Raw genomic sequence first — 22,350 nt, 5'->3', positions numbered from 1 at the left:
GCCACGCACCACAATATTTTTAAATTATTTTGTAGATATGGGGGTCTTGCTACGTTTTCTAGTCTGGTCTTGAATTGGTGGCCTCAAGCAATCCATTCTCACCTTGGCTTCCCAAAATGCTGGGATTACAGGCATGAACCATCATACCTGGCCTTTTTCTGAGGCATATGCATGTGATACTCTTGGAACTGGTAGCAGGTGTTCCTATTCTGTAAGTTTGCTTCATAACAATATTAAAACAGGTGACAATTTACAGGTTGAACAGTTTATTTTTGTACCAAAATAAAGAATGGATCTTTAGAACTGTAAAACTTCACCCTTTTTTTCTTTGCCAGGCTATATAAAATTGATATCCAGGGAAAGGCAGTCCGAAGAAAGTAGAACTTAAGTATACACAATAGATTTTCCATCCAGTTGTCTCCCAAGAAATGATTCTCTTCCTTACCCCCTGTCATGTTCTGGGCAACATCACACCTCCCTTATTCCTCTAACTGGGACCCTTGTGCCATGGAGCTCTGGTGAATGGTAAGAGGCAGATGGTCTTACAGGAAGAGTGGCTCTTTTCTGGTAGGCTGTGGTTCCCAGTACACCCACAAAGATTAGCAGCATTAGGCAGAGTCCCATGGACAGCCTTAGGTGGGTCATGGAGGGATTATGGTCCGAAGTAACCAGCAACCTAGGAACACAGAACGTAATATTTGGCTTGGAATAATGCCTAGGCTTAGTAGATAAAGGGGCATTACCTTTTGTGTTTTTTTTTTTTTTTTTTTGGAGACAAGGTCTTGGTCTGTTGCCCAGGCTGGAGTGCACTGGTGTGATCTTGGCTCACCGTAACCTCCGCCTCCCAGGCTCAAACGATTCTTCTACCTCAAACTTCCTAGTAGCTGGGACTACAGGCGCTTGCCGGGCCACCACATCTGGCTAAGGGGCTTTGCCCTTAAAGATAGAGCTCATGAAACCTCACCTCATCCAAGCATTAGGCTAAACAGGACATCATTAGGAGGGACTACAGAACATGAAAGTAGAAATAAGGTCAAGATCTAAATCTTCCAGCATCTTAAATTATTGGAAGAAGACCTAACTTGGCGGCGAGGGAAGTGGCTTAGGGGAAGAGTCAGTCTATGGTCTTTAGGTAGCTAGGCACAATCCCTACCAGTGCTTAAGAAAGGAAGGGGGCCAGGAGTGGTGGCAGTGGCTCCCAGCACTTTGGGAGGCAGAGGTGGATGGGTTGCTTTAGCTCAGGAGTTCGAGACAAGCTTGGGCAACATGGTGAAACTGTTTCTACCAAAAATACAAAAATTGGCTGGCACGGTGGTGTGCACCTGTAGTCCCAGCTACTTGGGAGGCTGAGGTGGGGGAATCACTTGAGCCTAGGGAGGTTGAGGCCACAGTGAGCTGAGATCACCCCACTGCATTCCAACCTGGGTGACAGAGTGAGACCCCGTCTCAAAAAAAGAAAAAAAAAAAAAGCAGGGGGGAACTAAGATACCTATGTCCTAGAGATGGGGGAATGTGTTATTGTATGGGAGAAGGGAGCCAGGTAGTGACGGGACTGGATGATCGTGTTAGTTAGGGATCTTTGTTCTCTGAAACGCAACCATGTCTAGGACAATATACACATGAGTGAGTGCTTAATAAATTTAATTTTAAACATCTGGACTCCATGGATTTGAAAGAAAAGTACTTGGAATATTATCTTACTTGCTGAGTTGTGTGGTAAAGTTGGCTCCTCCATGATACACTTCTAGGGGTTTTTTCTGGAGAGTCAGAGTCAGGGCCCTGTGCAGCATAGCCACTGAAGGCCCTTGGCAGCCAGGGGACTTCCACATATGCACAGTAAACACCAAGCTAGTGGTAATTGATGGGCTGTGGAAATAGCACCTAAATGGACATTTGAATGTTTTAATAGAGGTATAGTTCCTGGCAGAGTATATGTCATGAAACAGGTGCAGGCTTAAGAGTGGGATGAACAAAAGGTCTTCAGAGGAGAGTCATCAAGTAAAGGACTTAGGGATTCTCCTTGACCCATTGTATAAATACTCAAGCTTTTACCTGCCAGTGCCACCTCTGCTCGCCAAAGCCTGCAGTACTGCTTCAGCCAGCCCTTCTTGCTGTTCTTTCCCCAGAGAGTGGCCTGGAGGCCCAGCTAATCCTAAAGAGAGCTGGAATAGTGGATCTGGGGTTGAAAGACTCACAGGTGGGGAAGTAACAGCATTGATATCTTCATTAGTCTGACACAGCCGACCCCGGGGACAGAAGAGAAGACCATAATACCCAGGTATCTGCAAGGAAATATGTAGCAGGATATGGTTTTGTTTTGATTATCTGTTCAAGTCTTCTAAGGAAAATGTATTCTAGGTCAGAGTCATGGACTCAGTGGGTACTTAGGAAAACTGTATGTACATCAAAACAGGTTGGACAGTACCACCATACAAGTATTTCCCAACTTCTGTTTGCCAGTATGCTGCCACTATTCCTCTTATGGTACCCACCTGTATAACTTTTCCCGGAAGGCATGGGACCCAAGGTGAGCCCTCCACCTGCACCTTGTAAGCTCCCATCCCTGTGCATTGATGTAAGTAGCAGCGGCCCATGAGCTCTGCTTCCTTGAGGTGTGGGGTAAGAGAAGGATGCCTGGTCTTAACCCTAGGGAGCAGCTGTGAAGTGAGGTTGGCAAAGAAGCAACGGCTCTGGGGATGGTAGATTTCCCCATGGGGATTCTCCACCCCAGCAGGGAATCCATTTTCCTTCTTCCAGCATTCACTCTGAAGGGCAGGTCAGAAGGTAGAATAGTGTTTGTTCTGATGCCTTTGAAGCTGACTCCCTTCCAGACCCACTCAGTTTCATTGTCTGCTCTCTTGTCTACTCACCCTATTGATTAAGGGCTTGTACATGCGGCAGCCTTCCAGCATGGGGTCTGAGGAGCAGCTTCCCTTGTCCAAGTGCAGGTAGTGGCAGCCCAGCCCACTGTGGGGAATGGATGGTAGAGTGACACTAGGATCACTGACCGCCGTACAATCCCCTAACCACTCAGCACACACACCTGCCAGTACAGAAGAAGTCTGAGGACCCAGTCCCACATGTGGTCACCAAGCCAAATTCTGGGCCAGATCCTGCTTGACAGATGAGAACGAGAAGGAAAGAGAGCCCTCAATAAATGAAGCCCAAACATCCTTCCGCACCAGCTATCCTCATAGCTTCGATTATACATCAGCAACAGAAACCCCTCCAGCCTCCCGCTTCCCCCAGAGCTGACTTGGGTCATGAGTGCCTCTCTGGAGGTCTGCCTTATTTCTCACCCTGGCCCCACAACAGCTCCTCTGCAGCGCTGTGGTTGACCTGGTACCAGCCTGAGTCTTCGAAGGCAGCGAGGGTGATTGGGTCGAGTCGAGTGCGCTGGGCTCCATCAAAGGTAGCAGTCATTAAAGAACCCTGGAGTAGTCTGGCCTCCCAGTGCGAGGACAAAAGGCCCTCCTGGAGGAGGTGGCAGATGGCTGGTTGTTACCTGGCTACTCCTTTCTTCCATTACCCCAAGGTGTTCTCATTCTCACCTCTTCTTCCAAGGGAACACCCAGTGAAGCCCCGGGCACTCCCAAGTGTTTGGCCAGGCTGAGGCTAACAGCTGGGGTGGTGAGAAGCAGTTGTCCCCACTCATCTTGCCTTGTCACTTGTTGCCTTGTAGAACAGTTCTCTCTAACTGAGTGCAGAAAAGGAAGAAGGCAATACGAGGAGAGGAAAACTTAGGAAGAGTGAAGTAAAATTAGAAGGAAGGAGGTTATGAGATAGTGAATTCCCTCTGGTTGATTGTGGGAAGTCCTTAACCTCATTCCTCTCATTTACCGCTGAATCCTGAGGGGCAGTCTTGCCATTTCTTGAAGAGCTGTTCAGAGAAACCTAAGGCATGTAGCAATTCATGTAGTGTGGCCTAAGGACAAATGACAGCCCAGTAAGGGGGCCGAATTTGCAGCAGGATTGACCAAACACTCTATACCCCTCTGCCCAATCAGCTCTTCCTAGAGCTTGAGGCACCTTCTATTCCATCCTCTGTGGGTTCTTTGACTTTATGGGAAACTGAGTAACCTGGCCCCCTACCCTGCAACCTGTTTGCTTCTCCCTATTCATCATGCAGCAGTCACCATGACGATGTCACTGTGGCTGAGGCTGGGGCTGGTGAGATGTTGGGCACAGTAGACAATGGTGCCGGCAAGGGGCCTGTCTTCTGAGTCCAGCTGGCAGCAGGCAGCATAGGCTATGACAGAGGGCTGTGGATGGGCCAGGACAGGGTAGGGCCGGAAAGGAGAAAAATAAGGTATCACAAATAAAAGAGATCCTCTGAAAATGGAGGACCAGGGGACTCTGCAAAACTCTGCAGGAGTGGTACTGAGGGATGGCTATGGATGGGGGTAGCCTTTACCCAAACGTTACTAACATTCCCTAAGTTATCCCAAATCAGCACAACTTAATAAAAACTGCTTTTGGCTGGGCATGGTGGCTCACGTCTGTAATCCTGACACTTTGGGAAGCCAAAGCGGGCAGATTGCTTGAGCCCAACAGTTCGAGACACAGCCTGGGCAACATGACAAAACCCCGTCTCTACAAAAAAATACAAAAAATTAGCCGGACATGGTGGTGCACACCTGTAATCCTAGCTACTCAGGAGGCTGAGATGGGAGAATCACCTGAGCCCAGGAGGTCAAGGCTGCAGTGAGCTGTGATTGGGCCACTGTACTCCAGCCTTGGCAACAGAGTGAGACTCTGTCTCAAAACAAAAGTAAAGCAAAACAAAACAAAACAAAAAACTGCTTTTATGCTCCCTAACCCTCCTCATGAGATTTAAGATTGAGAGAGACAGCAGGGAAAGGAGATTTGATTTGAACCTCACCTCTTGGTGGCACTTGGAAGTGTGAGCAACCCGCACATACAGAAGAAAATCAGTGTTTTGGACCCCAGGCCCATCTGGCTGGACCAGTTGTGGGGGACCCTGCTCTGGCCACAAGGCGTAACCGCGAAGATGGGCGTCAGGAATCTGGCAGGGAGTGAAATGTTGCATTAGCAGATGGGCTGGGACAGTAGGAAATTGGGTATGAGGAGTAGGGGAGAATGAGTCTGTTTGGTCTGTCTTAGCGTTATCTAGGCAGCTGGCTAGAATACAGAGTTCTGCCCCTTCACCCCCAGTCTCTGATTTACTAAATTTTAACAGGGAGAGGAGCTCAGGAATCTATATTGTTAAGAAGCACACTAAGTAACTCTGATGCTGGTGGTCTTGGAATGGTCATGGCAGGCTGCAGATCTCCAGATCCTTGAGACTGAGAGGTGAGCCTGCTCAGGATCCTGTCTTCCGTCCCCTTCTTCCTGGTGTACTTATTTCTGGCTTTCCTCTCTTTGCTATCTGTGTATCCCCCCACCACCCTTATTTTTTCAAGATTTCAGTGTTGTTGACTCAATCTCACCTTTGCCCCCAGGCAACTCTCTCCTTTGTACCCTGGGTTCAAGAGGCTGCACCTATAAGAGTGAATATCTGTAGGTGAGCTGCAGACATTTCTAGGTATCCCTGAAGAAGAATTACATACATTGTCAATGACATGAACTCACCTGTGGTAGTTTGGGGTATTTGGGTCTCCCCAGACAGCATGGCAATACCGTGCAGGGTCTCGACTCAGAAGTAGGGGTCCTTGCACTGGAGGGACTTGACAAGAGGTCAGTTTCCCTCCATATCTTGGAATTCCAGTACTTTTTCTGGGTTGATCTTCCTCCCCTGGACCTCTCTGCTCCTCAACCCTCCATGACACCTCTGTTCCCTCACTCACCTGCTAGAACAGCCTGGATTCGCTGAGTGGCCTCTCTCACTGCGGCCAGGGCTCGGGATACCCCTCTCGTCCCTTCCCCCTCAAGATCCCAAGCTCCATCTGATATATGATCTCCTAGATAGCAGGTTTGGATTCGTAGGGGTTGAGGATCACCGGAGCTAGGGAGGGTGAGGGAGGAAGAGCGAGATTTTGGGGGGAGTTGGGAGAAAGGGGGCCTGAGAAGGCTCACAGACTTCTGTGTCTCATCATGTAGACATCGGCTTACAGCAACCCTGAGGACTAGTGGCGGCAGCAGCAGCAGCAACAACAGCATCTCCCTTCTGTGTCTCTCCGTAGATACAGCCTGGATCCTGTCTTCCATCCCCTTGTTCCCTGGCTCACTGTTTCTGGCTTTCCTCTCTTTACTATTTTTCACCGTGTACCCCCCACCACTCTTGCTTATTTTTTCAAGATTTGAATGTTGTTGACTCAGTCTACAGTTCCCTGCCAGGAGGTCGGATATGAACCATCCTCTTCCAGAGGGGCCAGAGGTGGAGTGCTGGGGGAGGGGAAGTGTTATTCTGAGGCCTCAGCTGACCTTTCCGAAGAGGAGCCTGCCTTATCCATGATGAAACTCTTTCCTTGTTTTTTGTTTGTTTGTTTTGTAGAGATGGAGTCTCCCTATGTTGTCCAGGCTGGTCTCAAACTCCTGGCCTCAAGTGATCCTCCTGCTTTGGCCTCCCAAAGTGCTGAGATTACAGGTATGAGCCACTATGCCTGGCTGGGAACTCTTTCCTAATCCTTTCCATCCCTTGTCCTATTTCTTTTCCCTTTCTGAGTAGAAAACCTTGAAACCTTCACAGAACTAGAAAATTGGTGTCACCGGCCGGGCGTGGTGGCTCACGCCTGTAATCCCAGCACTTTGGGAGGCCGAGGCGGGCGGATCACGAGGTCAGGAGATCGAGACCACGGTGAAACCTCGTCTCTACTAAAAATACAAAAAATTAGCCGGGCACAGTGATGGGCACCTGTAGTCCCAGCTACTCAGGAGGCTGAGGCAGGAGAATGGCTTGAACCCGGGAGGTGGAGCTTGCAGTCAGCCAAAATTGTGCCACTGCACTCCAGTCTGGGCGACAGAGCAAGACTCTGTCTCAAAAAAAAAAAAGAAAGAAAGAAAATTGGTGTCACCATAACAGGGGAAGTGGGGGACAGAGGTATTCTTTGCTTTGTAGTTGCCTGCTGGCCTCCCTGGACATGGGCAAACAAGGCTTCTGCATTTCACTAGCCCCAGTTTCAGAACTGGGTGGCCTCTAACTAAACTACAAGACTTCTAGGATCTCCTACATCTATGTAGGGCTCTTAGTGGGAGCTCAACAAATACATGTTAGTTGACTGACACCTCCTCTAAGAGGCTGTTGTGTTAGGTCTGTTAGGTTTCACAGAAGCTGCTTTTAGGTGTGCAGAGGAGGGAAAAGAAAACTCTTTTTTTTTTTTTTTTTTGAGACTGAGTTTCGCTCTTCTCGCCCAGGCTGGAGTACAATGGCGCAATCTTGGCTCACCACAAACTCTGCCTCCTGGGTTCAAGCGATTCTCCTGCCTCAGCCTCTGAAGTAGCTGGGATTACAGGCGCCCACCACCACACCCAGCTAATTTTTTTGGTATTTTTAGTAGAGATGGGGTTTCACCATGTTGGCCAGGCTGGTCTTGAACTCCTGACCTCAGGTGATCCACCTGCCTCGGCCTCCCAGAGTGCTGGGATTATAGGTGTGAGCCACCGCGACCGACCAAGAAACTCTTAAAATGGACCTTAATGTTCAAAGATGTTCTTAAGGAACTCTGTTTTCTTTGTTCATGCTGTGTTTTCACATCCTGTTTCCCTTGCTTGGATACCGCCCCCTCCCCTGCCTGCCTGGGTAATTCCTACCTTTCTGGTAATTACCCCTGGAAGCCTTTCTTAATACCCCCAGCCCAAATTCCACACCTGCCACAGTGGGTGGGGAACCACCTCACAGGAGGGGTCTCCCCTCCCAGCTCCTAACAGAACACTGTCATCCTCTCTTATAATTGTTGGCTTAGCGGCTCTCCCTCCACATCCTGAAGTCCTTGAAGGTAAGCCTGCTTCCTGTTGGTCTTTGTGTCCACACCACTCAGCACAGCCCTTCGGGCCTGGTCTTCAGTGTGTGGATGAAAACAAAGAACCTAACCCCATTATTTAACTTTTGAAGAAACGTTTGTTTTAAGGCAGCATGTTTTAATAGCTAATTGGTGACCAACATGGATTAGAGTTTAGAGTAGGGCTGCTGACTTCCCAAGGATTTTATACTTTCACATGCCAGAACTGTGGTTGAAACTACTGATTACAAGGGAGACACCTGTTGGGGCTCGGAAACCGTAGCCCAAAATACAGCATTGACATGCTGAACTGAAGAAGCAGCCTCAAGATCTTCCTGACCATCCTGCCTTTCCCCCTTAAACACACACCCACACCCCTCATCTCTCCCAAAGCACAGGCCCTATCTGCCTAAGATCCAGACCCAATAAGTAAAGCAATTCTTTTCTTCTTCCCCTAAGACCAAGAATGTAACCACACCGGAACAGGCCTTTTCACTGTTAGAACTGTTTACAAGTTAATCTCTGTTCCCAGATCCATTCATTCTCCTTAGTAATCATTTATTGCCCCTCAACAGAATTCCTGTTTTTCACCCCTCCTATAACCTGTTTTGCTAGGATCCAAGGCACCATTCTTTCTGTAACCTCAAGACCATATATAAGCTTCTGCACTTCATGGGGTGGGGTTAGGTCTTCATTCTGAAGGTTCTCTTTTTTTTTTTTGAGACGGAGTCTTGCTCTTTCGCCCGGGCTGGAATGCAGTGGCCCGATCTCAGCTCACTGCAAGCTCTGCCTCCCAGGTTTACGCCATTCTCCTGCCTCAGCCTCCGGAGTAGCTGGGACTACAGGCGCCCGCCACCTCGCCCAGCTAGTTTTTTGTATTTTTAGTAGAGACGGGGTTTCACTGTGCTAGCCAGGATGGTCTCGATCTCCTGACCTCGTGATCCGCCCGTCTCGGCCTCCCAAAGTGCTGGGATTACAGTCTTGAGCCACCGCGCCTGGCCTCTGAAGGTTCTCATATGTACATGTTAAATAAATGTGTATGCCTTTGGAGAATCGCTTGAACCCAGGAGGTGGAGGTTGCGGTGAGCCAAGATGGCGCCATTCTACTCCAGCCTGGGCAACAAGAGCAAAACTTCATTTCTAAATTAATAAATAAATAAATGTGTATGCCTTTTCTCCTATTAATCTGTCTCATGTCTGATTTTTCAGTGACCCTCCGGGGCCCAGGGCCTTGGCTTTCACACACCCAAACTCTGGAGGCAAACCCACTCTGCCACTTTTTATCTATATAAATGTATATGTAACTTTGACCAAGTGCCCCAGTTTTCCCGTCCATAAAATAGGGGTGACTGTACTTTTGGGGTTGTTATTGAGAAGTAAGTGAATATTTATGAAGCACTGAGAACAGTGTATGGTTTATGGTAAATACTAAGTCAAGTAAAAAAATACGTATTATACACAGTGGCGTGGCTCATGCCTGTAATCCCAGCACTTTGGGAGGCTGAGGTGGGATGATCACTTGAGTCCAGGAGTTTCAGGCCATCCTGGGCAACATAGGGAGACCCCTCATCTCTTAAAAAAGGAAAAGGAAAAGAAAAAAAGAATACGTATTATATACACTGTCAATGCAGAGGAGACCTGTTCTTTTATTATTTACTTAGATTTGTTATTATACTATTTTTTTTTCTAAGACATGGTCTTGCTCTGTCCCCAAGCTGGAGTGCAGTGGCTCAATCACAGCTCACTGTAGCCACAACCTCCTGGGCTCAAGCAGTCCTCCCACCCCAGCCTCCCGAGTAGCTGGGACTGGAGGTGTGCACCACAGCGACCAGCTAATTTTTGTGTTTTTTGTAGAGACAGAGTTTCGCCATGTTGCCCAGGCTGGTCTTGAACTCCTGAATGCAAGTGATCTGCCCACCTTAGCCTCCCAAAGTGCTGGGATCACAGGCGTGAGTCACCATGCCTGTCATATTTTAAAAATTTATTTTTATTTTCATTTATTTTTGATACAGAGTCTTGCTCTGTGACCCTGGCTGAAGTTAAATGGCATGATCATAGCTCACTGCAGTCTCGAACTCCTGGGCTCAAGCCCTCCTCCTTCCTCAGCCTCCTGTAGGTGTGTGCTGCCATGCCTGGCTAATTTTTAAATTTTCTAGGCCGGGCGCGGTGGCTCAAGCCTGTAATCCCAGCACTTTGGGGGGCCGAGACGGGCGGATCATGAGGTCAGGAGATCGAGACCATCCTGGCTAACACGGTGAAACCCTGTCTCTACTAAAAATACAAAAAACTAGCTGGGTGAGGTGGCGGGCGTCTGTAGTCCCAGCTACTCGGGAGGCTGAGGCAGGAGAATGGCCTAAACCCGGGAGGCGGAGCATGCAGTGAGCTGAGATGCGGCCACTGCACTCCAGCCCGGGCGACAGAGCAAGACTCCGTCTCAAAAAAAAAAAAAAAAAAAAAAAAAAAATTTCTGTATATCATAGCTCACCGCAGTCTCGAACTCCTGGGCTCAAGCTGTCCTCCTACCTCAGCCTCCTGCAGGTGTGTGCCGCCATGCCTGGCTAATTTTTAAATTTTTTGTAGAGACACGATCTTGCTGTGTTTCCCAAGCTGCTCTCGAACTCCTGGCCTGAAGTGATCCCCCAAAGCACTGGGATTACAGATATGAGCCACCACAGTTGGCCTGTTCTTTTATTATCACCATGTGTGTACAAATTTTTTTTTTTTTTTTTAGATGGCATCTTACTCTGTCGCCCAGGCTGGAGTGCAGTGGCGCGATCATGTGTACAAATCTTTAGAGGACTCTTGTTTTTTCCCTAAGGCAAACCTAGTCTTTTTCTCCAAATGTCTGAAGTCTTTTTTCCCTCAGATTTCTTAGGTTTCTCTGGCCTAAGTCTGCAGCTCCTAATGCTCTGCTGCTCCCCTGTGGCCATACTGAGACAGGGTGTGCTCTGGTCACCATATGGGCTGATCTTAACTTCATACACGCGGGTAGGAGAACTTCATGCATTTTAATAAATCCTTCCTGTCTTTTTAAAATTTAGATTTTTAATTTTTTGAGACAGGGTCTCACTTTGTCACCCATGCTGCTATGCAGTGGTGTGATCACGGCTCACCGCAGCCTCAACCTGGGCTCAAGCAATTCTCCCATCTCAGTCTCCCAAGTAACTAGGACCACAGGTACATGCCACCATGCCCAGCTAATTTTTAATCTTTCTTCTCTTTACACTGCAAATTCTTCTTCATCTTTCAAGATCCAACCCTGAGGTTATCTGCCAGTTGAGACTTCTTTGCTCCCCCAGGTAGAGTTCTCAAATCTGTTCTCCAATAGCATTTCTTTCACATCTTTGAAGGAGCTCTCTTACAATGTTATCCTGACATTTATTTTTGTATTTTTTTCCCTGCTAGATGGTGGGCAGGGGCTGAGTCTTATTTGTCTCTGCCTGTTTAAAGAGGTATGAAGTAGTTGCAGGGCAATAATGGAGGTAAGATGATGAAGATGAGGAAGGAGCAAGGAGGTGAGGAAAGAGTGAGAATAATATTCATTTTACGGGGCACAGCTTTGTGCCAACACATTGTTCCAAGCACTTTATTTTATTTGATTGATTGATTGATTGATTGATCGAGACGGAGTCTTGCTCTGTCACCCAGGCTGGAGTTCAGTGGCATGATCCCGGCTCACTGCAACCTCTGCCTCATGAGTTCAAGTGATTCTCCAGCCTCAGCCTTCCAAGTAGCTGGGATTACAGGCATATGCCACCACACCTAGCTAACTTTAGTATTTTTAGTAGAGATGGGATTTTGCCATATTGCTCAGGCTCAAACTCCAGAGGTCTCCCCAAAGTGCTGGGATTACAGGCGTGAGCCACTGTGCCTGACCCAAGCACTTTATACTCGTATAATTCTTTCAGCCACCTCATGAGGTAGGCATTATTATTATCCCAATTTTACAATCAAGGCACAGCAAAATTAGGCAATGTACGTAGGTGGTAAGTGGCAGTATAGGAGTTGAACTGACATAGTTAGGCACCTGAGCCCAGGCTTGAACCCACTGTGTAATCCTGCTTCTTCAGTGTGTAGTGATGAGAGGAAGAGGGTGAGGAGAAAAGGAGGTAATGAGGAGAGAATGGGGATAAGGAGAGAGGATGGAAGGATAAGAGAGGATGGGGTTAGACAAAAGAACAGAACTTAGAGAGAATGGGATGAAGGGGAGAAAAAGGGTGTGGTGGTAGGAAATTAGGGATAAGGAGAGAGGATGTTGATGAGGAACTGGGTGGAGATGAGAGAAATGTTGGCTGTGGAGAGAGGCTGGTAGGAGAAGAGCTGTCGTCCAGGTGGGGTCATCATTCATATGGATGCTCCCTCTGGCAGGCCGGCCTCTCGGCTCCCTCACCCTCTGTCTCTAACCATCTCCTCCATTCCTCCTAGTGAGCCTCTCCCAGGGCCATACCCAGAGCCTTATCACCACTAGAAACTGCAGCACCTATGAAATAACGGAATCAAACATCCCATGCTGATAGAATCTCCTTTCCTTATGGTGGTTTTCTCAAGCTGCCTCCCAGCAGCTGTTCTATTAAGCTCACTGAGGAACCACAGCCCTCCCCATCTTCACATCTCACCTTCTCTGCCTTAGGTTCCAGGCTCACCACTGCAATCCCCTTTTGTTAATGCCTTCAACTCCTCTCCCCTGTCTGTCCTTTCCATCTTATCTCCCTGGTTAAGTCCCAACTCTAGATGGACCTAACATTTGTCTTCTCCGCATTTGCTCTCAAGCATCTAAGGACCACTGGATAAAATAATCCCAGAGGACATGTCACTCTAAAGTGGTCATCATCAACTTCAGTTGGATGCTCTCAAGTCAGAAATCTCAGCAATGAGCTCCCTCTTCTACTCTCACCAACTAGGATTTTATACTTTCTTTTTTTTCTCTCTCTTTTTTTTGAGCTGGAGTCTCATTCTGTTGCCCAGGTGGGAGTGCAGTGGCGTGATCTCAGCTCACTGCAAGCTCTGCCTCCTGGGTTCACGTCATTCTCCTGCCTCAGCCTCCCGAGTAGCTGGGACTACAGGCACCCACCACCATGCCCGGCTAATTTTTTGTATTTTTGGTAGAGACGGGGTTTCACCATGTTAACCGGGATGGTCTCGATCCCTGACCTTGTGATCCACCCGCCTTGGCCTTCCAAAGTCCTGGGATTACAAGTGTGAGCCACCGCGCCCAGCCAGATTTTATACTTTGAAACCTCCAGCCTCCCCTCCTTCTCAGTGACTTTTGATTATCTCTTCTTTCATGGTGAAAATAAAAGCCGTAAGATAGGAACAGCCCCAGCCTGCTACAAACCTATTTGTATTTGATTCTGTTGCCATCTCCTCTGTTTCTTGTTAAAAGAGAGGAGATGTCTTCTTCCCTTGGAAGGCCAGTTCTCCCTCTGATGCTCTGAATCCCATCTGAGGGAGCTTCTGGCTTCAGCTTCTTCAAGCCTCTCTGCCTCCTCTCAGCATCTTGCCCTGCACCCCCAGCCTTCAGTCAGTGAATGAGAAGGACCTGCTTGGGAACCTTTGCATATACTTTCCTCTCTGTTGGGAACCCCCACTTTTTGCCAGATGAATTCCTACTCACCATTTAGATATCCACCAATATGTTATCCCTTCAAAGAAGCCTTTCCCGACCCTCACATTTAAATCAGGTACCCATGTTAATATTGGCCATCAGTCACCCCTTTACTTTTGCTAGATGACACTGCCCACAATTTGTTTGTGGTCTTATGTTTGTCATTCTCACTAATCTATAAACCCCCAAAGGGCAGGGACTGTTCTCCTTATGTGTCCTATAGCTTCTATAACAAGATGCTTGGCTTCAAGTAGGTGTTTAGTATGTATTTTTTGAGCAAATGAATGTGGTGAGAAGGCAGGAGGGAGGTGAGGGATGGAAGGGTGAAGATAGAAGATAGAAGGTGAGTAAATGGACAGTGAGGAGAGGATGATAATGAGGAAAGTATGCAAAAGTGAGGCTGGGGATGGCGGGGAGAAGGGGTGAGGGGAGGACCAAGGAGAAGGGCTCTTTGCACTGGACCTGTGTAATGCTTCCAGACCCTGAGTAGGCTCCCAGGAGCTCTGTTTCTTGGGACCATGCTGCCTGCGAGGTTTGAAGGCAGGGCTGAAGGGAGGAGCTAGGCTTTATCTTAGGGTGCAGCCCTAACCTCCGATGGTGACAGAGCTGCAGCCAGCAGGGGTTTTGCAAACCGTCCCGATTGCAGCAGGCCAGCAGTCTCGCTGGGGACGAGCGGGTGGGGCCTGAGCTTATCTCCTGAGTACAGTCCTAACCTCAGATGGTGACAAAGCGGGAGCTAGAAGGCGTTTTGCAAACCGTCCCGATTGCAGCAAGGTTGGATAGCCTGGCCAGGGGTGACAGTGCTAGGTGTGGGAGCGGGGCAGTAGGGACTTGGACAGTTTAGGACTCCAGGGTGAAGCTTAGCTCCTGGGGCGTAGGGGATGGATCCATTCTATGTGTGGCTTGCCTCTACCTACCCCCAGAGCCCTGTTTCTTCTAAAAGGGAAGCAAATCTAAGGGAAAAATCTAGTCTGTCCCTGGACCTAAGATAAACAAACAAACAAATAAATACATAAATACATAAATAAATAATAAAAGAGAAGCAAGAGGCTACAGCTCTGTGGCGGGTCTCTCCCTATCAGGAAGCCTGCCCCTTTCCAGGCCCTGGGACCTTTCCACTGCTTTCTGAAGTCAGAACTGATGGCCATTTTGGTAAAGTTAAGTTGCAGCCATTTTCCTCTGAAAACCCCCACCCTCTTCCCTTGGGGAGAATTTCTCATGTGCCACTGAGGTTTTCTGAGGCTAGGCCAGGCCTGGTTATGGAAGCAGCTGACAGAGACCAACCAGGGGTTCTGTCCAGTTTGGACTACTCCCATTTTGGAGCAGCCCATGCTGAGTCTTGGGAGGAGGGGTCTGCCTGCGGGGGGCTGGTGAGGGTGATGGGAAGTGACTGGCCTGTCCGAGAGGAGACATACAGGCCCTCAGCCAGCCCTGCCTATTGTTGCCTCAGCGTCTCCTGAACAGCCCCCTTCATCCCATAGTCCCCTCACTGGCTTGGAGCAGGGTAGGGGGTGGAGGTGAAGAGGCCCCTTTCCACCCACAACCCCAACCGGGATCTTGCAACACTGGGATGGGGGCCCTGGGGGCCCAGACATGTGGCAATCTGTGTAGAGGGGTGGGGAGGTGTGCACTGAGCAGGGGGGTGGGGGCAGCTTTCACAAGCCACCACCGCTGCTGACTGACCTTGGCAGACTCACCTTGGGCAGCTTCCTCCCTCTGCAGTGTCTCCCCACAGTCTGCCTTCTCCTCTGCAGCTTCCCTGTGGCCTAAGATCCTGTCTCTCAGCTCAGGATTCTCATTCTGCTCCCCAGTTCTGCTCCAGAAAGAAAAGTGGGCCTGAGCTGTGGGTGCTGAAGCAATAGGACTGCTTGTGTGTGCTGTTTGGACCTTGATTTGCTGGTTTTCACTGGTCCTGGTGCATTTCCCCAGGCAGGGTTTGGCTAACTGCCCTTCCCCGGGCTCCTTTCTGTCATCTCCTTCCCCAGTGGTGACAGCCTTACTGTGGTGAAGGTGACAGGAGGACCAAGGGACAGGGAAGCTGAATCCAGGGGCAGAGAGAACCCTGCTCTCCACCTCCCCCAGCTTCTTAGGTACCATCCTTCTTGACAGAGGGAATGAAAATAGTCATTTGCAACCCCTGGAGCCCCATTCTGGAGGGAAGGTGCATCTTTTTCTTACTTATCCTCTCCTTCCTTCTTTCATTCAGCATCCATTCCTGGCTTCCTTTTTCTTGGTCACCTTAGGGCTTTTGCATTTACCCTTCCCTCTGTTCACGCTTACACTCAAAGACATACCTGCCTCCTTCTCAAATTTTTTCAAGTTTCAATTGAAATGTCATTTCCTCAGAGAGACCTTTCCTGGCTACCCCAGCTAAAATAGCCTCCCTATCTGTTGGTTTATTTGGTTTTCCCAATGGGCTATTCGAATGGAGTAAGCAGGAGAAGTTAATTAAGGTGCTTTATGAAGATGTGAACCAATAGTATCCGGGGAAAGTTCCTGGAGTGGTGAAGTCCCCTGGGCTAGCCCAGCATGGGGGCCTGAGGGCCAGGAATCCTTTGGGAGGGACTGTGGAGAGCGCCAGTCAGCAGGGGGCTCCCATCACTCTCCTCCTGCCAGTCTCACCCGCACCCCCTGAGAAGCTGGTTTATGTAGGGAGGCATCCACCTGGGGACTGTGTAGGGTGATGAAGGGTGGAGAGGGTTCTGGAGGGGCAAAGGAAGACATTCAACACACTTGTTTACTGACTTTTTCTTCCTACTCCTGCTGAGAACTTGTCTCATTTCCAGAAAAGATACTCAACAAATACTTGTTGGCCAAAACCAATTGAGGTCAAATTGAAAGCCTCCTTCCGGAAGTGTGCCCTCTGGCTCTGACTCTTCCCCCTGGAATATGATCTGACACAAAGGATTGGGATGTGTTCAGCTGCTGCACATCACGCTGGCATCACAGCAGGGAGATGGTGATGTGACTCCTCTAGACTGGGTACCAGTCAGGAAGGCTCCACTAGGCACCGGCCCTGAGGACCTGACAAGGGGAGTGGGGGCCTGAGAGGAGACACAATTCAGAGCTATGGGAACGAAGCCTGGGCTTGATGCTGAAGCAAGCCAGATCCCATCACCCAGAACCTTGAAAGTACGTCAAGGGACAGTGGTCTTGAGCTGAGAGGAGGAAATCCGGAGGTTGAGTCATTTACCATGTTCTGTACAAACCTGCCTTATGCAACCTATCCCCCTGGGCTGAAAGGAAGGTGTGAGGATTCTCCCAGGTGCCCACAGAGACTGGTACCTCCCCTCCTTCCAAACTCAGGAAGCTCCCATCAGTCCCTCCACTGAAGGTTCAGATCTGTCCCTCCAAACCAGACCTGGGGCACGGGCCTCCAAGGACACAGAGGTAGGAGAGATGGTGCCCGAGAGACACAGAGGCAAAGGCAGGAAAAGGACTGAGTCCTGGGCGAGATAGACATGTCGCACACAGATGCCCGAGGTGTGGGACGGCTCTACTGCTGGAGATTTGAAGAAGGGAGAGAGATCTGGGATGATCCAGACACCAGTCTCTTGCCCTCTCAGAAAATTATTCCTTGATGTCTGACTCAGGCTTTCCCAGCACTGGCCTAGGAGAGACTTTAACAAGCCCTTAATCGATCCCTAGTTCCCTGATACTGTTAAGCAGTGTTCTTTATTGAATGTGATTCATGTGACACTCAAACTGAGTATCCGTGAGGAGAGTGTAGCATGGAGTAGAGAGACAGGTACCATGTACTGAGGCAGCAAAGGGATTCAGTGAGTGTCAGGAGAAGCCTCTTATCCCCTCTGGCCCTCAACTGCTTTATCTATAAAATGTGGCTCACCCTATCTTGCTGGTCTGAGGGCAGAGCCCACCAGATGATCTCTTGAGGTCTCTTCCAGCACATCTTGAGATCTGTGATTTTATGGAGCTAATTTTGGTTCTGCCTCTAAACAATTGTGTGACCCCAGGTAAGTCCCTTCCCTCTTTGCGGCCTGTTTTCTTACTTACTAAATGAGTTTAGATGAGATCTCTGAGGTCCTTTCAGTTCCAGCAAAATGGAGGAATCATCATAAATATGCTTATTACATACAAAGTTTTCTTTTTCTATGAATATAACACTACAGAGTGGGTACGAATATTGCTACCATTTTGCAGATGAGGAAACTGAGGCACAGAGAGAAGTAATGGCTGAAGGCTCACAGCTAGTAAGTAGCAGAGTAAGATTCAAACTGAGGCTCTTAATTACTGTACCATCTGTGTCTTAGGCTGGAGTCCAAAATGCAAAAGAAAATGCTGCTTTGAGTGAGGGGCTCCCCTGGCACAGGCAGATTGTCATCCTCCTTCTCATTACCAGTGTTCTCATACACAAATCTGCTTTCCAGGTCTCTCCCAACCGATTCCTGTCCCACGCACGCAATTCTCAAGCTTTATGGAACTGGAGCCCCAGGGATGAGGGACAAAGGATGGAAATGGGTAGGTGGGAGCAGCATTGGGAGGGTGTCCATCTGGTAGACTGAGGCATTGGAACTGGAGAGAAGAGATGGCAGGTTGGATCAAGGGACCATAAATATGGCAGAGCCATCAGGAATTTTCCTGCGGTCACCTGGGGCAGGAGCTCCCAGACCTATACTTCGAGGTGAGAGAGAGTGGGCCTGGGAGCAGCAGGCCTGGGCATGAAGGACTGTGTGGTGCCAGGATCTCCCTACAAGCTACAGATCTTTGTTAGCAGAGCAAAGGTTGCTCCAAGTCCTGCGAGGGGCGGGGATGTGCCTTCAGATCACAGAAGGGGGTGATGGGGATGTCAGGGAGAGAAGCAGAGTGGCAGATACATGGCCTGGTTGTGTGGCATGTAGGGGGCGGGCTGTGGACAGCATGTCTGTGTTTCCACATGTCCATTTGGGCATGGAAACAAGAGGTGCAGACCTAGCCACATGCATCCTCTGTCTCCAGGGTCCTCCATGACACACACACACACACACACACAGCCAACAGTCCCAACACCCAGTCACAGTGCAACTTTATTCAGCCACATAATCATTATGCTGGGTCCTGCCCTTCCTTGCCACCCCGGTTGCCATTTATCCATGGTCTATGTCTCAGGGTTCTAGGCCCCCAGCAGGATGGGGGTCCGCAGAGTCAGGCCGTGCCACGGAGCCTGGTTCCCACAGTCCACCAGCCAGACTCAGCTGCAGCCCCCCACGCCCTTGATGAGGTTGGCCGCCTCAGGGATCTGGCGGAAGAGGTTGCGGAGGGTGTCTAGCTCCTGGGTGAGCTGCTCCACGCGGCTGCGGAGGCGCTCGTTCTCCGCCATATACTCCAGCACCTTCTGCTGCGTCTCCAAAATGCGCCTCTTGGCCTTGTCCCGGCTCTTGCGCACAGCGATGTTGTTGCGCTCCCGCCTCAGCCGGTACTCAAGGCTATCTTTGTTCACTGCCTTCTTGCCCTTGTGTAAGGGGCCAGCGGGGGAGGGCGCCTTCACGAGGGGACTGCAGGGCGGTGCGGCAGTGGCCAAAGGGGCCTGGAGGGGAAGGCACGGAGAGACGGAGAGGTGAGGGCTGGCCAGGAGGCAGAGCGAAGTCGAGGTGGGAATCTCTGCAGCCAGGGCGCCCTTGCTGCATCGAAGGAATACAGGACTCAGAGCCAGCTCCTGTCTCTCAGGTCAAAACTATCATCGCCCTGCTTCTGGGAGATGGTGACCCAGATGCACAGGGTCCTCTGCTTGAGACCAAAACTGCCTTTCATGCCCTCACACTTTCTTTCTTTCTTCTTTTTTGTAGAGATGGAGCCTTGCTATGTTGCCCAGGCTGGTCTCCAACTCCTGGTCTTAAGCGACCGTCCTGCTTTAGCCTCGCAAAGCACTGGGATTACAGGCATGAGCCACCGCACCCAGCCAATGTTCTCACACTTTCTGAGTACACTTTCCCTCAATCTGTCTTGAGTCTCCTGTTCTATGACCAGCAGACATTTCTTACAGAAGCAGGTGGCAGAGAAACAAGAGGAGGGGGCATGGTGAGCAGCAGAGAGGCTGGTGGGGAGCCTGAGATCAAGGTAGGCTAGCTTGCCACAGGGTCTTTGGGACATGGTGGGGATTCAGGGTGGGAATGAATTCACAGAGAAGGAAAGGGAGGTCATGGTGCAGTGTGAGCACAGAGGACTGTGGGTTGGGTCCTGCCCTTCTGGGTTTCACAGAGCAACACCAAGCACAGACTCAGCAGCATGAGCAGGGGCACAGGGTCCTGTCCACACCAGCCTCTCCAGCCTGGGGCAGGAGGGAGGAGGGCTGACCTGCTCTTACCTTGAGAACGCGCAGAGGCTGGCCGGGTGCTGCCAGGGTTGGGGGCAGGTGCATGGCTGTCTGCCCACAGTGTGCCACTTGGTACTGCAGGGGATTGTAGCCACCTCGACTGGCAGCTCGGCTGCCCTCTGGCCCCCGGGGCTCCTCCTTCACCGCCACAGCCCTGGGGTCGTAGCTCCCTGGGTTGCTGTAGATGCCAGGCCCCAGCGCCTTCCTGTCTGGGCCGAAGGTATGTGGAGGGTAGGCAAAGGGCCGAGGGTCAGGCGGCAAGTAGTGGGGGAAGGCAGGGGTTCCGGGGCCCTTGAGGCCTCTGGCCTCAGGCGCTGGCTTCACCGCAAAGAGATCGGAGAGAAGCTGCTCTTCCCCAGACTCGATGTAGGCAGAGAGGTCAATGGAGGCCTCATGCTCACACATGTCCCCCAGATCCCCGGGCCCAGCTCGGCCCCCTGAGAACTCAAGTGGCTGCTGGCTGCCCCGGGGCTCACACTCGTAGTAGGTCCCGTGGGACATGGCCGGCCCGCCCCCTCGGCTCCCCGCCCCCCACCTGCTCTTGAGGCACCCCTTGGGGTGCTCGGGCTGTCCTCTCTCTACCTCCTCCTGACCTGGGCCTGCCCTCTCTCGATCTCCTGCCCTAGACCTGCCCTCTGCAGTCTCCTCTGTCACCCACTCCTGTGTGGCCTCTCTCCCCCCTCTGCTCTGCTTCCTTTTCCTTCCTCTGTAGTCAATGCCTCTCTTCTCTTCCCTTTTTTCCCCTCTCTCCCCTTGGGGTGACTCAGGGAGGGGCAGGACACACCCCAGAGGGAGAGATGTAAGCCTTAGAGAAAGGCGACTCCCGGCCTATTCAGCAGTTGGGGACCCTCCTTGGTCAGCGTCCAAGCCAGGGTTCTGAAGATGCCAGATCTGGGAATGCTGTCCACTCCCTGCTGAGCCCAGGGGACTCCAAATCCTCACCAAGGGCAACACGCTACTCTGAGTGTCCTCCTCCCTCCAACTTTGAAAAAGTTCTATGCAGAATGAGTTTCCAAGTTAGAGTGAAGAAAGCCCTCTTCCAGTGCCGACCCTCAGTTGGGTCTCAGCTCCTCCCTTGACATACCTTCCTCTGGCTCTCCCCTGCTGCTGGGCTCCACCTACCCCCAAGAGACAGTTTCTTTTGTAGCCTCACCTCCCAGAGCATTCTCTGAGTGTAGGCCAGGGTTTTGTTTGGTTTTGGTTTGTTTTTGAGGGGTCTGGGGAGTAGTGATAGGTCCTAGGAACAAGCTATACATGGGAGCCTGCATGGTGCTGGAGAGAGTATGCTCATTTGCTAGGTTTTTGCACAGGGGCTGTGCAATAGCCCAAATATGAGTATGTTTCCAGCCCCAGCTACCTGTAGCAGCCTGGCACAGTTCCTAACTCCCTGGGCTTGGCTGAAGCACCTGGTCAGGACTTGGGCCTTGCACCGCAGGCCCAGGCAGGCTGCTGCCCTTGGAATAGACAGCCATAATCCTCCAGTGGCTCCAGCACTTCTCTCTTCCAGCTGTTCTCTGCTGCAAGAGGCTCAGGCTGGTGCTTTGCCCCTCACCCTGGGCCTGAGGCTCTGCCTCTGGTTTCCTGTGCCCTGGGCTGCAGGGCTCAGGAGCTTGCTGCAGCTTGTTTGCTGTCTTTCCTTTTGCATGGCCGCTCTCTGATCTCCAATGCGTGTCTCTTGGGTCTACTTCCTCTTGTGAGGTTTGAGAAGCCTCTTATGTCATCACCTCTTCCTGGGGCTCTGTTTTAGGGTCTCCAGGAGAAGCCCATGGCTCTTTCTCTGCAATTCTTGGTTCTGTGCTGGCTCTCCTCTTCCCTTTTCTCTTTCCTTTGGGAACTCCCAGCTGCCTCCTTTCAGAGACACCTGCTCAGGTCCTGCTTTTACCTGTTGAATTTCATCTCCAAAAGGGATTGTAGGTGCAGCGGGGGTGAAAAAAAAGGGCACATAGAAATGTTACTGTCTCTTTTAGGACCAGCAAGTACTCTGGGTGCCCCAGGGGGGCCAAAAGTTTTTGTGAGTTGGGCCAAACAAGGGCCGGGTCACTGTGAGTGGGCCACAGTGGGACAAGTGCAGAGAGGATGTGTGTGGCATTGAACATTAAAATTTTAAAAATGCGTATTCTGGTTAGCATATTCCCTCCATCCTCCCTACCCCAACACCTACCCTAGATGCTCTCTGTGCATGACTTGAGACACAGCCAGATATGCTTTCTCTGAAAGCGCAGTGACCTGGTGTGAGGAGATCTGTGTGCATCCCAGAGACAGATGTCAGGAATTAGGGAGATTTCTCCATTTCAAAGCTGAGCTCTCAGTTTGGTGGCAGTGCTTCTGTTGACCACCAGGTGGCAATATTGGCCCCAATATTTCGGACTTGGCGGGCTGCTGTGGTTCGGACTCAGGTGGACAGCAGAGGGCAGCCTCTCACAGCTCTGGCTCTCGGCAAGCTCCTGCGGGGCGTCTGGAAGGAGGACAAGGAAACCTGGCTGGGATGGGGTCTTGCAGTGCAGTTCTAGGGAGAATAAGCAGCCTGCGAGTCCTGG

At 50.5% G+C, this 22,350-nt stretch overlaps 2 protein-coding genes and 1 long non-coding RNA gene across 3 annotated transcripts; 1 reads left to right on the top strand and 2 right to left on the bottom strand.

Annotated features, from left to right (window-relative positions):
* Positions 1–255: 255 nt before the first annotated feature.
* LMLN2 (leishmanolysin like peptidase 2) lies at positions 256–6,178 on the bottom strand. Its single transcript, XM_030931743.1, has 16 exons — positions 5,808–6,178; positions 5,593–5,677; positions 5,451–5,502; positions 4,878–5,026; positions 4,680–4,755; positions 4,498–4,593; positions 4,137–4,262; positions 3,841–3,925; positions 3,552–3,697; positions 3,300–3,474; positions 3,044–3,113; positions 2,871–2,967; positions 2,493–2,765; positions 2,053–2,282; positions 1,702–1,881; positions 256–676 (listed from the first exon to the last, which is right to left on the bottom strand). The coding sequence occupies exons 1-16, from the start codon at positions 6,166–6,168 to the stop codon at positions 469–471; spliced, it is 2,409 nt and encodes an 802-aa protein (XP_030787603.1). The 5' UTR covers positions 6,169–6,178; the 3' UTR covers positions 256–468.
* A 314-nt stretch (positions 6,179–6,492) lies between these two features.
* On the top strand, positions 6,493–19,813 carry LOC115897740. The gene is made up of 3 exons (XR_004057525.1): positions 6,493–6,547; positions 17,892–17,982; positions 19,287–19,813. It is a non-coding gene; the product is annotated as an uncharacterized LOC115897740 (long non-coding RNA).
* Positions 18,510–20,822, bottom strand: CEBPE (CCAAT enhancer binding protein epsilon). The gene is made up of 2 exons (XM_010378395.2): positions 19,805–20,822; positions 18,510–19,027 (listed from the first exon to the last, which is right to left on the bottom strand). Exons 1-2 carry the CDS (start codon positions 20,312–20,314, stop codon positions 18,692–18,694), a joined length of 846 nt encoding a protein of 281 aa, XP_010376697.1. The 5' UTR covers positions 20,315–20,822; the 3' UTR covers positions 18,510–18,691.
* Positions 20,823–22,350: the final 1,528 nt, after the last annotated feature.

The sequence above is a fragment of the Rhinopithecus roxellana genome, chromosome 5, assembly GCF_007565055.1.
Source record: "Rhinopithecus roxellana isolate Shanxi Qingling chromosome 5, ASM756505v1, whole genome shotgun sequence".
Classification (NCBI taxonomy): Eukaryota; Metazoa; Chordata; class Mammalia; order Primates; family Cercopithecidae; genus Rhinopithecus; species Rhinopithecus roxellana.
This window is presented reverse-complemented; position numbering and strand designations above follow the sequence as displayed.

Bases quoted from the DNA above. Each gene is read 5' to 3' on its own strand.
- LMLN2 (XM_030931743.1), bottom strand. From the start codon at position 6,168: ATGGAAGACAGGATCCAGGCTGTATCTACGGAGAGACACAGAAGGGAG. The intron at 3,114-3,299 runs GTGAGAAATAAG...TCTGTCAAGCAG, and splicing joins GGAGCTGTTGTGGGGCCAGG to GATCTGGCCCAGAATTTGGC. The intron at 677-1,701 runs GTAAGATAATAT...CTGTGTTCCTAG, and splicing joins TTTACCACACAACTCAGCAA to GTTGCTGGTTACTTCGGACC.
- CEBPE (XM_010378395.2), bottom strand. From the start codon at position 20,314: ATGTCCCACGGGACCTACTACGAGTGTGAGCCCCGGGGCAGCCAGCAG. The intron at 19,028-19,804 runs GTAAGAGCAGGT...CTTCCCCTCCAG, and splicing joins AGCCTCTGCGCGTTCTCAAG to GCCCCTTTGGCCACTGCCGC.